The sequence below is a fragment of the Archocentrus centrarchus genome, chromosome 21 (assembly GCF_007364275.1).
Source record: "Archocentrus centrarchus isolate MPI-CPG fArcCen1 chromosome 21, fArcCen1, whole genome shotgun sequence".
Lineage (NCBI taxonomy): Eukaryota > Metazoa > Chordata > Actinopteri > Cichliformes > Cichlidae > Archocentrus > Archocentrus centrarchus.
The window spans coordinates 19,036,871-19,050,566 of NC_044366.1; the positions used below are offsets into that span (position 1 = coordinate 19,036,871).

General features: G+C 39.7%; 1 protein-coding gene across 8 annotated transcripts in view; it reads right to left on the reverse strand.

The window, feature by feature from the left end:
- Positions 1 to 13,696, reverse strand: part of LOC115800792 (dedicator of cytokinesis protein 9) — an 84,384-nt gene that overhangs the window by 56,761 nt on the left and 13,927 nt on the right. For 4 of the 8 annotated variants that reach the window (XM_030758311.1, XM_030758310.1, XM_030758308.1 and 1 more), the window contains exon 1: positions 6,769 to 6,939. The exons of the other annotated variants lie outside the window; for them this stretch is intronic. In XM_030758311.1, the coding sequence (XP_030614171.1) occupies positions 6,769 to 6,939 (171 nt within the window). Of the gene's footprint in view, positions 1 to 6,768; positions 6,940 to 13,696 lie in introns of those variants that run through there. 8 annotated transcript variants of the gene reach the window in all.

Sequence of the window (13,696 nt, forward strand, 5' to 3'; positions counted from 1 at the left end):
AAACTTGACAAAAGATACAGTTTAAAGAAATATATTCAACAACCAACTGTTCACAAGACATGCTAAATGTGTGTAATATTAAGGACACACATGAGCATCAACAGGGAGAAACAAAGAAAAACATGAACTCCCAAACTCAATAAATTCTACAATAAACTCCACAATAAAGTTCAGCATCAGTGCAGCAGATTAATAACGCCTACATGTGGTGTTAAACAAAAACAAACTCTTTGAAGGAGTCAAAGCTCAAATCCAGCTGCATCCTGATGTTCTCACCACCTGAAGCTGCTTCTGTTTTGGAGCTAGCTTGGTTAGATGCTGCTAATTAAACCTGCAGGGTCTTTGCGGCCTCTGTACACAACCTACAGAAGTTACCGACCTCATGTCCGCATTTATGCTTGTGTAGCTGGATTGTGTGTGGTATTACCTTGTGGTCGTGTGCAGGTGTTTGTACTCAAAGAACCTCCATACGGGACTCTGCCGCTTTCTCTGCAGACCGCAGCAATTACTTTGCGGACCAGCGCGGTGAGCGCACGCACATGCGCACTCACACAGTTGTCCTGTGGCGCTCCCAGCTTAAACTCCGAGAGCGGAAACAATGATTTCATATCAATCCACAAGGCTTAAAATGAAAGTCAGTTTATCGATAATTTCAGTTAGTTTTAGTTAGTTTTGTAAACTCACAATTCAGTTTTAATTAGTTATCGTTTTTTCCTTTTAATTATAGTTTTTATTTATTTCAGTTAACGACAATGTTTTTTCAATTTCAGTTTTCGTTATTTCGTTCGTTTTCGTTAACTATAATAACCCTGCCTCACACTGGTATAGGTAATTGTGTCTAAGTCAATATCAGGATATTAAACAGGGACTAGGCAAGTTTATTGCTGTAACTTATCCTTATGAGTTAAAGTTGATTGCATCATGTCCATGTAAGGCATGGCTGGTGAAACAGGGTGGAGGGGTGTTGTCTATTTAATACAGGTCTCACAAACAGAGAAAATTTATGAAGAATTACCAAAAATAATCAACTAGTTGGGATGATTATTATAACAAACAGTAAAATGTAACACTGTGTGACTGAACAGTATAATTACCCTTAAGGTCTAGGGGAAAATGTGTGTGTGTGTGTGTGTGTGTGTGTGTGTGTGTGTGTGTGTGTGTGTGTGTGTGTGTGTGTGTGTGTGTGTGTGTGTGTGTGTGTGCTGAAATATGAGAAATATGAGAATTTGTCATTTCTAGTTTATCTAAAATATAGAAGCCTTATTGTTTACACTGAATATTTTAAAGTTCTGAACGTTAAACATTAGGAAAGACCAAAGGCGTGGGCATTACAAAGTGTTATGGGGATTTCTTTCAGTACTTTTTAACTACATTAGCCTATCCCTCCTTTTTACGTGTACAAGAACAGTAGGGCGCAGTATATGGCTGTTGGCTAAAAGTTTCACTTTACCTTGACCTTAGCCCTAACTAACTCTTACCTAAACACTGGAGGGCAGCTTTCTGTTAAGGCACGACTGAGAGCGGGAAAGAAGAAGAAGAAGAAAAAAAAAACCTACACCGAAAAAGCACCAGACTGGTGTTTTGTCAGAGTATATTGATGGCATGTTTATTGGCCTGAATAACGAAAGTAGATAATGAAGCTGGTTATGCAGGATACAGATTGGGATGCCTTAATGACACATTTCAAAAGGTAAATATTGTATATGTTGGTGAAAGAATCAGGAACTACTTTTCCCATGAGCTATGTTTTGGGTGTTTATTATAAGCAGAGGACCAGTTTAGATGCCCTCTATAATAGAGCTCAACAGTTATATCACCGATATATTGATTGACACCCTTCAACCATGAGTGTTGACGTTATATAGTTTAATCACCAGAATGCACCCAGGATCTTCCCTATTGGCAATGTCTATTTGGAATATCACAAACAACCACCAGCTGATTCTGGGCAGTCAGCAGAGCATAAACGAGTAATCTGCGACTTGTGACAATGAAACATTATTTTTAAAATGCACCACCATATTATCTTAGTAAGAACTAATAAACAATTACACATAAATGGTAGTGAAATCTGTTTATGTTTTGTGTGTCTAAAAGAAGAATTGTTTTGTTTTTTTTGTTTTTAGACACTATACTGGATTTTTAAATGACCAAATATCGATATCAGTATTGGTCTTAAAAATCCTATATCGGTCAGGCTCCACTCTACAGTACAGTTCATTCCTCCTGCTCCTCCAACTGCAATCCTGGAGCCAGTAAAAGTCTATACTGTATCACAGGCTCTGATTTATACTGTATTCATCTACAGCTTTACTCACTTACAGTTTAGTCCACAAAGTATTTTGCCCATCTAAACACTATAGCAACAACAGCATACGCTCCATTTTTTTTTAGTACACATTTAATTTTGTATGGCTATTCATCCCGCTACACTGAAAACACCCACCGATAAAGAGTAACGCCCCATTATCAGCAGTGGATGCTTGACTTTGTGAGTTCTCTTAGATATCTCTTATTTGCAGCAATATGACTTATTGAAGACATGTTGGCGTGGCACGGCACTCACATTTTTTGGCTCGGTGCTTAAATCAAATTCCATGGAAACAATTACAAACATATTTCTTTGGGGCAAGCTGGCACTGGGTCTAAGCAGGGAGGCCCGCTGAGGCCTTTTTAGTAGCAGAACAAACACTAAAGTTGCCAGAAGAACACTAAAAGGATATTTTGGGAAGTGTATTCTGATCAAATGCAATGTAATATGCCCTCCAGTGAGTGCAAATTAAATGATGGCATAAATGTACAAAAAGAAGATGGTTCGTTATTGACTAAACTTTTTTGTGCCGTACCTGTGGACCTGAAACTAAAAAGTATAACAACACTGAATTAACAAATCAGACTCGTTACGCCAGTGCTGAAAACAATCAGGCCAAATGTCATTCTTGAACTTTAATCCACTATGACGCATTGCTCTTGTTCTCTGGAAACATTTAGAATTTAGTTTGGTTTTGTTTTGCGTCATTATTGAACCATTTCATGACAGAACTGGGAGGAGAGACAGACAGAATTAATTTAAGTCCAATATGCCACTTAATCTTGCACAAGACTCGAATGATGCAATCCATTTATGTATCATTATACATAATATAAATTATATTTTATTACATTGCTTTTACATGATCTGACTCAATATAGGTTGGCAGTTGTCAGATTGCATATTAAAGTGTCAGTTACATGATATCTGGACAATCATCAGCTGCCCATCTCTGGTTTGATGTAGATTTCTTGCCACCCTGGACATGACCATGACTGGACTTCTCAGTTGCACAACAAAGGTTTGATGCAAGCATCGGTTGAGCTAAAGCAAAACAGGGTGTAACCAGGAATGTAACAAAAACACACCGCCCCACTACAGCGGCAGCTCGAGCACCCATCACTCCCTGCTCTGTTTTTGGTCTCCGCACAGCACTGCACTCTGACTAGCACAGAGGTTATGAAAATGCTGCACTGGCCGTGCATGTACTCTCTGTTAATAACATCAATGGTAGTAGGATGTGGGAAACAATAGCATTGAAAATAACAGGATGTAATCATGAGTTAAAGAGTCTCCTACAGCAGAGCTTGAAAATAAAAAATAAAAAAAAAAGCCTCACTTTACATTACAGGAATGAAGCATATCACTGTTACAGTATTTGAGGCTATTAGAGACTGAGAGCAAAATGGCTTTATTGATGAACAAGCCTTAAATGTAACTAACAGTATTGAATATGAATAAAGCTGCTTTCACATTTGTGAGAAAATCAAACTACTGTTGCCAGAATGTCTTTAAAGCACATGAGCCTGAGTGCTGCAGAAAATATTCCCATGAACCAGTCAGCAAGTGAGCAGCATAAACACTGAGCACATGCATCGGTGGTGTGAGGTCTAAAACCACTCCTTAAAGCAACAACGTAAGTAAGGCTGACTCGAAAGCAGGAAGTAATCACCAAGAAAAACAGATGTGCAAAGCCTGGTGTTGTTTTACTGCAAATACATTAGGCCCAACATGAAAGCTACAAAGAGACCGATCAGTCTCATCAGGGATGTGATGGATGAAGATGGCGCAAAGGTAACCTTCAGAGAAATATCAAAGAGGATTCAAGTCCAGGAATTCAATCTATTGATTTGACTTAATCTGAACAATTTGTTTGGTATTTCAACTCCCCAACACAAGGAATGTATAAACAAGTACCCATGAGGCAAAGGTCATTGGAAACAGACCATCACAGCTCTTAAGTTGGAAGTGGGACTCCCAAAACATACTTGGACAAAAGTGCTATCATCTTTCACCAATTTTTCTTTGAACAGCCATCACTTCAGTGCTTCTGTTACTGTCTGCACCGAGCGCTTGATAGCAAGACTTTCCCAAGAACAAGAAGAAAAAAAAATTACCATTGTATAGCAGGGCACACATTGTCGCATTATCTCAAAATCAGTCACTTTTCTTTGACGGAGATTGAGATGAGAATGTCATGAGGAAGGAAAAGGCTGAGCTGTTGTAATCAGCAAGTGAATCAACAGAGCAATAAACAGGCAAAACAGGCCATTCAACGTGTGCACATCAGCTTCCCACAGACAGCTTCGTCTCTGTCTGCAAGCAGTGGAATGCGCGCTTGGCTTAACCTCTATGTTTAAAAGGCCCAGAAATGATAACCTGCTGCAATCAGAAGGAATTAAAAGGGCAAGCATAATGGCTTGTGTCTTTTTATAACCAGGCTTAATGGATTAAAAAGGTGCAAATAGTTCCCAAAGCAGCAAACATCCTGCTTAGTTTTAGACATTTTTGTATGAAGATAACATCTGCACAGGCCAGCACTGATACGGAAATTAAGAAGGGAGTAAAAGATTATGACTGACTGCTACAGTACACTTTTTAAACACAATACAAACAAAAGGTTGCCTGGCTGCTAGAGTGATTGTGTTTTCTCTACAGCAAACAAAGTTATCCAATGAAGGAAAATGAATGTAAAGAAACGTTAATGAAATTCAATATTATCTTAAAAGGTCATCAGAATAATAAACCTTTAAACTTGTCCTGTCCCTTCCATCATCAAAAAAAAAGCATGATACCTTTCACTTGTTCATCATGTTTTTCAGCTTCTTAGCATGCCATCCATTGAGTTTGAGGAAGTGATATTTTAAGCTGCCAGCTACTTTACATATTTACCCACGGTTACTGATAATAAAAGTACATTAAGTTTTAGCAGTGATATATTTAGCATTGCTGAACTTGTTGGTGTACTTTTTTTTTTTTTTTAAGAATTTAGCTTCAGCTAATTAGCAGGCAACATAACTGCATTTTGTGAGTTTCAAAGCTTGTTGCTTTCTGACCAAAAAAAAAAAAAAAAACCCCACAAAAACCATCAAACCACAGCCCTCCCTTGCACACATTTTAACTATTGATTATAAGACTATGAATGCTGACAGAGGATTAACTGACCCCATCTGGATGATAAGAGCATCCCTGAGCCAAGAGAAGCAACCGTGCCCTTGACCTAATTCCCTGTCACTGTCACTGTGCTCTCTGCTGCGAATATGATGAACCAGCAGCGGAGAGGACACATCTCTCTCTCTCTCTCACACACACACACACACACACACGTAAGTAAACACAAATGAGAAAGAGAAGACAAGCTGGTACGGAGCAGCAGAAACTCTGCCAAGCCCGCCGGTTCACAGCTGAAGAGCGGTGATTGATTTCCAGCAGACACAGGGCTTACTGTCCCTCCTTGCCCTCCTCACCCCCATCTCTGCTCACAGAGGCTTTAACCCATGCAGTGCTTAGCAAGTGGCAACAGTCAGCCCTCCTCCTGCCCTACTTTTTATACTGGTAATAGTCATGGATGCATATTCACATGACTCAAAAAGGGAATGATTTTTTACTTATGTCATTGCTGAGTATAAATGTGCTAATATAAAGACCATAAAATTAAACTTAGCTTTGTTGCAGTAATTCTTGATTACGACCATCTGATTCATTTGCATTAGCCATTTCCTACATTCCAATATCTTATTGTCAGAGCAAATCAGGGAAGGACTTCCTCTGACGAAATTTAGGAATATTCAGCTAGTGCTGAAATTATTATAGTTATTCATTAGACAATCTGCTAAGAATCCAACAAATTTAATGTGAGAAATTCCTGATTTTCTCCATTTTTTAAAATTATTTTGAAGTAGTTATATGTCTGCCCACTACTTTTATGATGGCAGAGCTTTATTAGATGTCTTAATGAACAGAATCACCACTTTGAAAGCAGCATTAGCCATTGTACTGAAAGGATTCACGCGGAGATCTTGCATTACAATGTGCAAATTTGTCTAAACCCACGATCCAATTAACTGAAAGACAAAATTAAGCATTAAATTTCCTGCTTTTCAAAATAAGATGATGTGCTGTTTTGGTTTTTTTTTTGTTTTTTTCCTATTTCATATCAAAATATGAAGTGTGGATTGGATGTATAGACAAATCATTGAATATCAGGATGCTGCTGTGGCCTTGGGGCACTTAACATTTTAGTGCATAAACAAAAATGAATCAATAATGTAAACTTTTTTGTGCATTTTAGCTCAAGTAAACATGAATACACAAATAGTTCTGTTGTTTTTTTGTTGGAAAACCAAAACAGCTACTATATTGTGTTAGCGCGTGTGCGGATACAGACTCTCACACACACACACACACACACACACACACACACACACACACACACACACACACACACACACACACACCTTAAGTGTTCTTGGTGTTGGCAATACACGCGACTCTCTCCGACTCAGTGCTCGCTCAGCCTCAGATGGTCCAGCGGGCTCTGCCGCTTCCTTGCAGATGTAGCCACTACAGTTCCTCTCTAGGACAGTACGCAGCCCATCAAACACAACCGTGCTTGTGGTGCACCCCATCCCTCCAGGTCCAAACAGGCATCAGTCAGGAGAGCCTGCCAGTGACCCAGTTTTCTTGAATGTCTCCTGCTTCGCTCTGGTCCATGATCTTACTCTGACATGCACATCCACGGCTGCTCACCCTCGGACGGAGCATCAGAGTCCATGGAAAAAAGAATCCAGGGAGAGGAATAGGTGGAGAATTTATACACAGACACGCAGAAGAGTCAAGGCTGTCCCGGTCTGTGCTTTTAGAAATACCTCAGTCAGCAGGCGAGATACTGTGAGTGAGTGAGTGAGTGAGTGAGTGAGTGAGTGAGTGAGTGAGTGAGGTAGAGCAGAGAACGAGGGATGGTGGTGGTGGGGGGTGAAGGATGCTGTGTGAGCTCTGGTGCAGCTTCAACCAATGCTGAGCTTCAGTGCAACGCAGGCTCGTGTGTGCATCTGTCTCACTTATTCAGTCACTTGCTTGATCTCCTCTGAGCCACTCTGAATTACCAAATTCTTCCCAATCCTTTTTTTCCCCCCTTTTCATTTCCACATTTACATACCAAAACGAATTAACCCATTTCATTTTTCACTGCATAAAAATAGGACTCTGTTAGGGATTCAGACAAGTAATTGTGAAATAAATGGGTTACAGTAAAGGCAGTGCTTCATATCCAGAGGGAGAGTCTGATTCCATGGTCAGGCAAGCAGCAATATGGCTGAATGCTTATTTAGTTCAGCTGAAAAACCCAGGCTAAACAAGTGCATGAATCACAATAACTGGATGCTATATAATATGCAGTAGTCAGCAAGAGATTTTGCAATAAAAATACAAAATAAACAGAAAATATGATCAGAAATTCTGTATAAACACACACAAAATGAATTGAAACAAACACTGAAATGTCCAGTGACCCGACTCAAGCCTTCCTAAAATCTCCATTTCCAAAACAGACCATGGACGTGGGAGGATTTAAACCTTTTAGGCCAAGACATCAAATAGGGAGCACTTTCCCTACAAAAGATTAGCTGCACTTGAGCACAAGCTGCCCGCTGTGCCAAATACACAGATATACTGGGAATGGAACAACACAATTTGATCGGACACAGGCTTTTCGAAATGTCAGGGAATGATTCATCTGCTAGAACTGCCTTTGATTAAAATGTCTCTGGACTGTGATCGACAAGACAGAAGATGAAAGCAGGAAAAATGTGTTTTTGAAATATTGAAAAAGAAATTTATATATAGTTTGGAGTTTTACTTTTCTTTTTTTTTAGGTCACTCTCAAAATGTTGCTGCTTTTATATTTGCAGATCTTCAATTTTATGTCAACCTTATGTTATCTTTGGGACAAAATTTCATTAAAAGCATACACAAATATGCAGTCTGCCTCCTGTGCTTGACCATGTTTTACATCCTGATTATAAGGAATTGGAGGGGGAAGACAAGGAAGCAGGGCAGTGTTTGCCTTGGTTTATTTATCCTGTCTGTTCACTTCCTGCAGCTCTAAGTCACACTCAAAGGCCCCTTAAGACCTCAAAGTCAACTGTCAAAAAAAAAAAGAAAAAAACAAATCCCACTTGTCAAAGTGGCATGCACATCCTACAACTACACAAACACTGTTAGTCCCCCTGGCTCCAGCTATGCTCATTATGCTTAATTCTTTTCTCAACAGAAAAACATTGTGGCACTATATTTTTTAATACTATTACCTGTAAGTGCTGAACTGTAACAAACATTCGTCTTTTCCTCAGTTTACATTAACCGAAATGATCACATACTGTACATCCACATCTAGAGAAAGTGAAATACTCCCTTACATCATGATGGTGCACTAAGCCATAAATGCGTGCACACATTTCTGCTTGCTGCTGTGTTAATATTTCAGTGGTGCTTGACACACTGAACTACATTCGAGCGCAGGATGAGACGAGCTGCAGGGGGAAAAACAGCTGAGCCCCTAGATGAGGGGATTCAGCAAGAGAGAGAGAGAGAGAGAGAGAAAGGGAAGACAGAGAAAAAAAAACTGAGGGGAGGCAGGAGACGAGACTATGATTATGCCCATTGATCTGTTGGGAAATACGTTTCCTCTTTTGGTTTATCCCTTTTCTCACATGTCTGATCCCATCTCCATCCCCCTGGCACTGCAGAAAGGGATTTTAGGCTTAGTTTATAGTATAACAAGAAGCAATCTGCTGTAAAACTATTGAAACTGCAACATCATAAATCTCCTTTTTGCAGCTTTGTTTCTATTTGGAGACGTTTGTTGCTACTGAAGAATGCTTATTAAAATCTGTCAGTCATCACTGCCTGTTATTACTGAACACCAGTATGAGTAAGGTATTGCTCAAGCAACAAGCAGACATTGTTTTAAGTGTGACAGCTGGTCGCTGTAAATATTCTGCCCCTGTGCATGTAGGAGCATGTCTGCAACAATATGTTGAGGCACTAACAACCCTGTCGTGAGGGTACTACAATATTTTGGATTTCTTAAAATGTTGAAAAAACTATAAGTTGTCCCACTAGTAGTGCATCACACAGCACATTTTTTAGAGATGAATATCTGAATCAGGGGGAGAGAGGAGTAAGGCATGCAAAAAAAAAAAAAAGTTCTTGGCACCATAGTCCTGAGATGGATGACTTACATGCCTGTAGTCTGCATGGATCCTATATTAAATTTATATATTCATTATAAAACGGACCAGCTGATCTGACACAATGAAAGCTAGTTTTATACTGAGCTATACCCCCCCACCCCAAAAAAAAAAAAAAAAAAAAAAACATTACAGTGTGGTGTAAAGGTGATAAATTATTAAGGTCAGACGGGGGATTGTTGGGTCATTAGGTGTAGGTGTATTTCTTTCCACTGCCAGTCCTCAAAAAAAAAAAAAAAAAAAAAAAATGCTGCTTGGTAAGAAAAATATCCTCTACTTTCACATCTCCAACCCACTGTGGCACACACCGTCTTCATATAATCAATATTATACCATAGAGGACATCTGTACTGTGCATATCTGTAGCTCACAAATGAAGTGGTCCTGTAGCCTCCAGCAGTACACAGTTGGACTGTGTCAGCCATACTAAAACATGAGTTGGAGTTCTAGTCAAAGCGGGTGAATTGAGGTTGGGGGGTGGGGGTGGGGGTTAGAGAGGGTGTCTGTGCATGGATATTCAAGTGTGAACATCCGCTGTGGTATGTGGAAGCTCTGCTACACCACTCTGCTCAAATGTGAGGCAGCTCCAGACGAGATAAGGGCTGGGCTGAGGCACTGCTGGCTGTGTGGAGCTTCATTGATTACTGCTGCTGCTGTTGTTGTTACAATAAGGCTTCTCTCCCTGCAGTGGACTATACTTCCTGGCATGGTATTGTAAACTTGAACATGTTCTATTTTTAAGTGTTGCTGCTTGCTTTATATGAAGTGAACCTGATTACCAGATGGCCAAAGTTTCAAATAAAACCTCTGGCTTCAGACTGCTGTAAATGCTCAATTTCAGACACAGTTTTCTACTCTTGGATCTGTATGACGTCAAAAAAAGTGATGTCCTTATATGGTTATGTCAGGTACACAGCTACGGCTGTGAACACAGCAGCCTCCCACCTGCTAGTTAAACCTTGTGTTTGGCAAACAGAAGAAAGTTGGCTTAAAACAGCTAAAAGGGTTTGTTACAGATAAATAAACCAGGGGGATGAACCAAGGCCCAGTTCAAGACAAATAGGGATTATTCTAAACTGTGAATCCTGCAAAGCTACGCTAGTGGAGTGCAAGAATAAAAATATAGAAGTGGAAATGAGCACAACAGGTCCCTTCTGTTTTGGATTTACACCCAAAGCACACAACAGTCACTGTAAACCGGCTATAGTTGTGGATCTGAGCGTGAATGGTTATTTGGAAAGATTATTACACATTCCCACATCAATCTCCACCAAAATCACACTGATAATGACATATTACTAAAATATACTGCTACTGGTCAAATAAGTCTTTAAAATGTCAGAAAACAATTAAATAATGTCAATTACAATGATCCCAAACCCTAAGGTGACAGCTTTTGTCTGCCAAACAACTCCTAAGCTACAATCATGCAATAAAACCAGTTAAAGGCAGCAAATCTTTACACAGAAAAGGCTGAAAACACAATATATTTTATATTCCCTTTGCAATAAAATGCATTTTATGATCTAAAGCATTAATTTTTTTGCAGCTCTAATTTCTATTATGTCAAAGTGCACTTGAAAACAGTGCTATTAAAGTGTTGCAGTTTAGAATATATATAATATGCAAAGGGGGGTAGCTGTAAAAACTAAAGCTTCAGCCTACACGCGTTCAGAATAATAGTGTTCTTGCCATTTTATTGAATTCTTTATTGTCAATAATTTCTATGGACATTTTTTTAGGTTGTAGTTGCCATTTTTGACAAAATTACAACAATAACTGAAATAAAAAAAAAAATCATTGTCATCAAAGGAAACAGAATTGAATAACTTTTTAAAATAAAACTTTTTATAAAGAACAGCAATTTTCTCTTTTAAAACAAGCCTTTAAAATACAAACTAATCAGGTTTGGATGAAAGCTCTATTCCTATAATAACAGACAGTATAGACAGCTTTCTATTTGATGTAATGCATGCATGTATAGGACTGTGGTGGCGTTACATCACGTGGCCTTTATTTATTTTTAGTGTTGCACTCAACACTTCACTGATATCCTCAGAGATTTCGTAAGCAACTGTTGCAGTTCTCCAGCTGGACTCACCAAGCACACTTCAACATCTGCTGCATGTGGACACCATCACTGGCCTACAGTAACCCACCCCAAAATAACACCATTTGTACTAATACAGGCATTTCAAGCTGTTAACAGCTAGTGCCGGGTGGAGTCGAATTCAAAAAAACATCAAAGCCAGCACATGTGGACAGCAAAGGCTAAACTTGGGTTTCGCCTTTCACACTTCAGAGTGGACCATCTTATACGCAACAAAGCCAAAAATGTCCCCACATGGCTCTGAGGAGTAGAGGGGAGTTCAGGAGGAACTGGCATCTCATCTAAGGAGCTTCCCAAGCCAAAAAAGGTCAAGTCCACAGCTGGCCATGTTTCCATGCCCAGGGTGTGCTGTGGAGCTGTGTAGGGAGGAGTATGTGTGTTTCAGTATGTGTGTTTGTCCACAGCGAGGTCACAACGTAGCGGACCACAGTGACATCACCTACAAATACAGCACGACAGGGCAGAAAAAAACCTCCTCCCAGCAGGAACCCTCCAGGGACCCTGAGAGGGAAGTGGCTGTTTCCTGCTGATGTGTCTGTAGACCCTGTCAAAGCAAAGCCACCTCTCGCTGCCCTGCTGTTCTTCAAACTACATCGCTCAACAAACTCCTGAAAGCTGGAGAGTTTTGTGGAAATTCTGGCAAAGTAATGCCTACTTCCTCCAAAGTTTTACAACACAAATGGAAAAGGTTAAATTTTACTGGAGGAGGATGAAGCCAGAAGTGCTATTAAGAAATATTAAGGGTGCTATGTAAACATTAAAGTCAGTTTCTCAAGGGTTTATGTTTACAAAGCTAGCCATGGGTACTGCCCTACAGTTACACATGTGGGTGGGCTACAGTGATAAGCCTGGAATCTCACTACTTTACTTTTTAGATGCCAAGTTTACATTACAACCCCCAAAATACTAAAGACAAGAGGAGAGACTTTAATCATTGTCTGGGGAGTGTATCACATCTTCTAGTAATTAGAACTTTTTACAAAAAAAAATTTAACTACAACATGGATTCAATCAAAGTCTCTCTTTGACCTGTAGCTGACAGCCAGGTTATCCTCACCCCCTTAAAATGGTACAAAATAAATACAAGAAGGCCACATCCCCTTCCTCTTGTTATTTTGGGAATCATTTATTTATCCCTGGAGAAGAAAATGACCCATTTTTTGCTGAGGGGTACCGCTTCCTTTACTTTGTAGTCAAGCCACCAGGCGCAGAATAAGTATATGCTGCAACCACACGTGCCATTCATCCACGCTCCCAAGTGCCATGAAGCTCTGTCGGACCTGCAGTGTGGCTGCTGCAGTGGTTTAGTTAATCATTAATGTATGCTTCTAATCAACCAGTGAGTGCCTTTCCAGAGCCTTTGCTGCAGCACCAGCAGAGATGGTCTGAAGCGGTGCCAGAGCCCTGCAGGGCCTGCAGTCATCCTCTTAGTCCTTCCAACAGTGTTTTGGCTTCACAAAGCACAACATGGAACAATCCTATTACAAATTCTTGCTACTTATACTATCGAGGCCTTACACAATCGATCACATTGCATATTCAAAAATAATTCTGGCAAAAAATAGCACTGTTTATGCTGCCTTCAGTTTATTTTGGTCTTTATTACAACATGAATGATGAAAGACTGAATCACATCCCAGAAAGCAAGTACAAAGGTACATTAGTGATTAAAAAAAAAGTTTTTATAGTGACTTAATTTATGACTACATTTCAGAGAAAGGCAGTAAGCAGCCAATTAAATAGTGATCTCCCAGTTGTGTGCTCACATAGAAACACAAGGCACTAAAGGAAGCTCTTCAGAGGTAAACCAAAACAGGGAATGAAAGATGTCACTGCCACCTACAGGCAAAGGATGAAACTACACTTCAGACATATTTACCAAATTTGATTTAATCCTTTGGTGAATAATACTGACCAGTTATTCATTACTTATGCATTATGACATCATTTTCCTTTATTAAATAAGCATGGAGGGATTATACTGCTGCTGTGCTGTACAATGATTTGGTGGAAATGGCATGCACT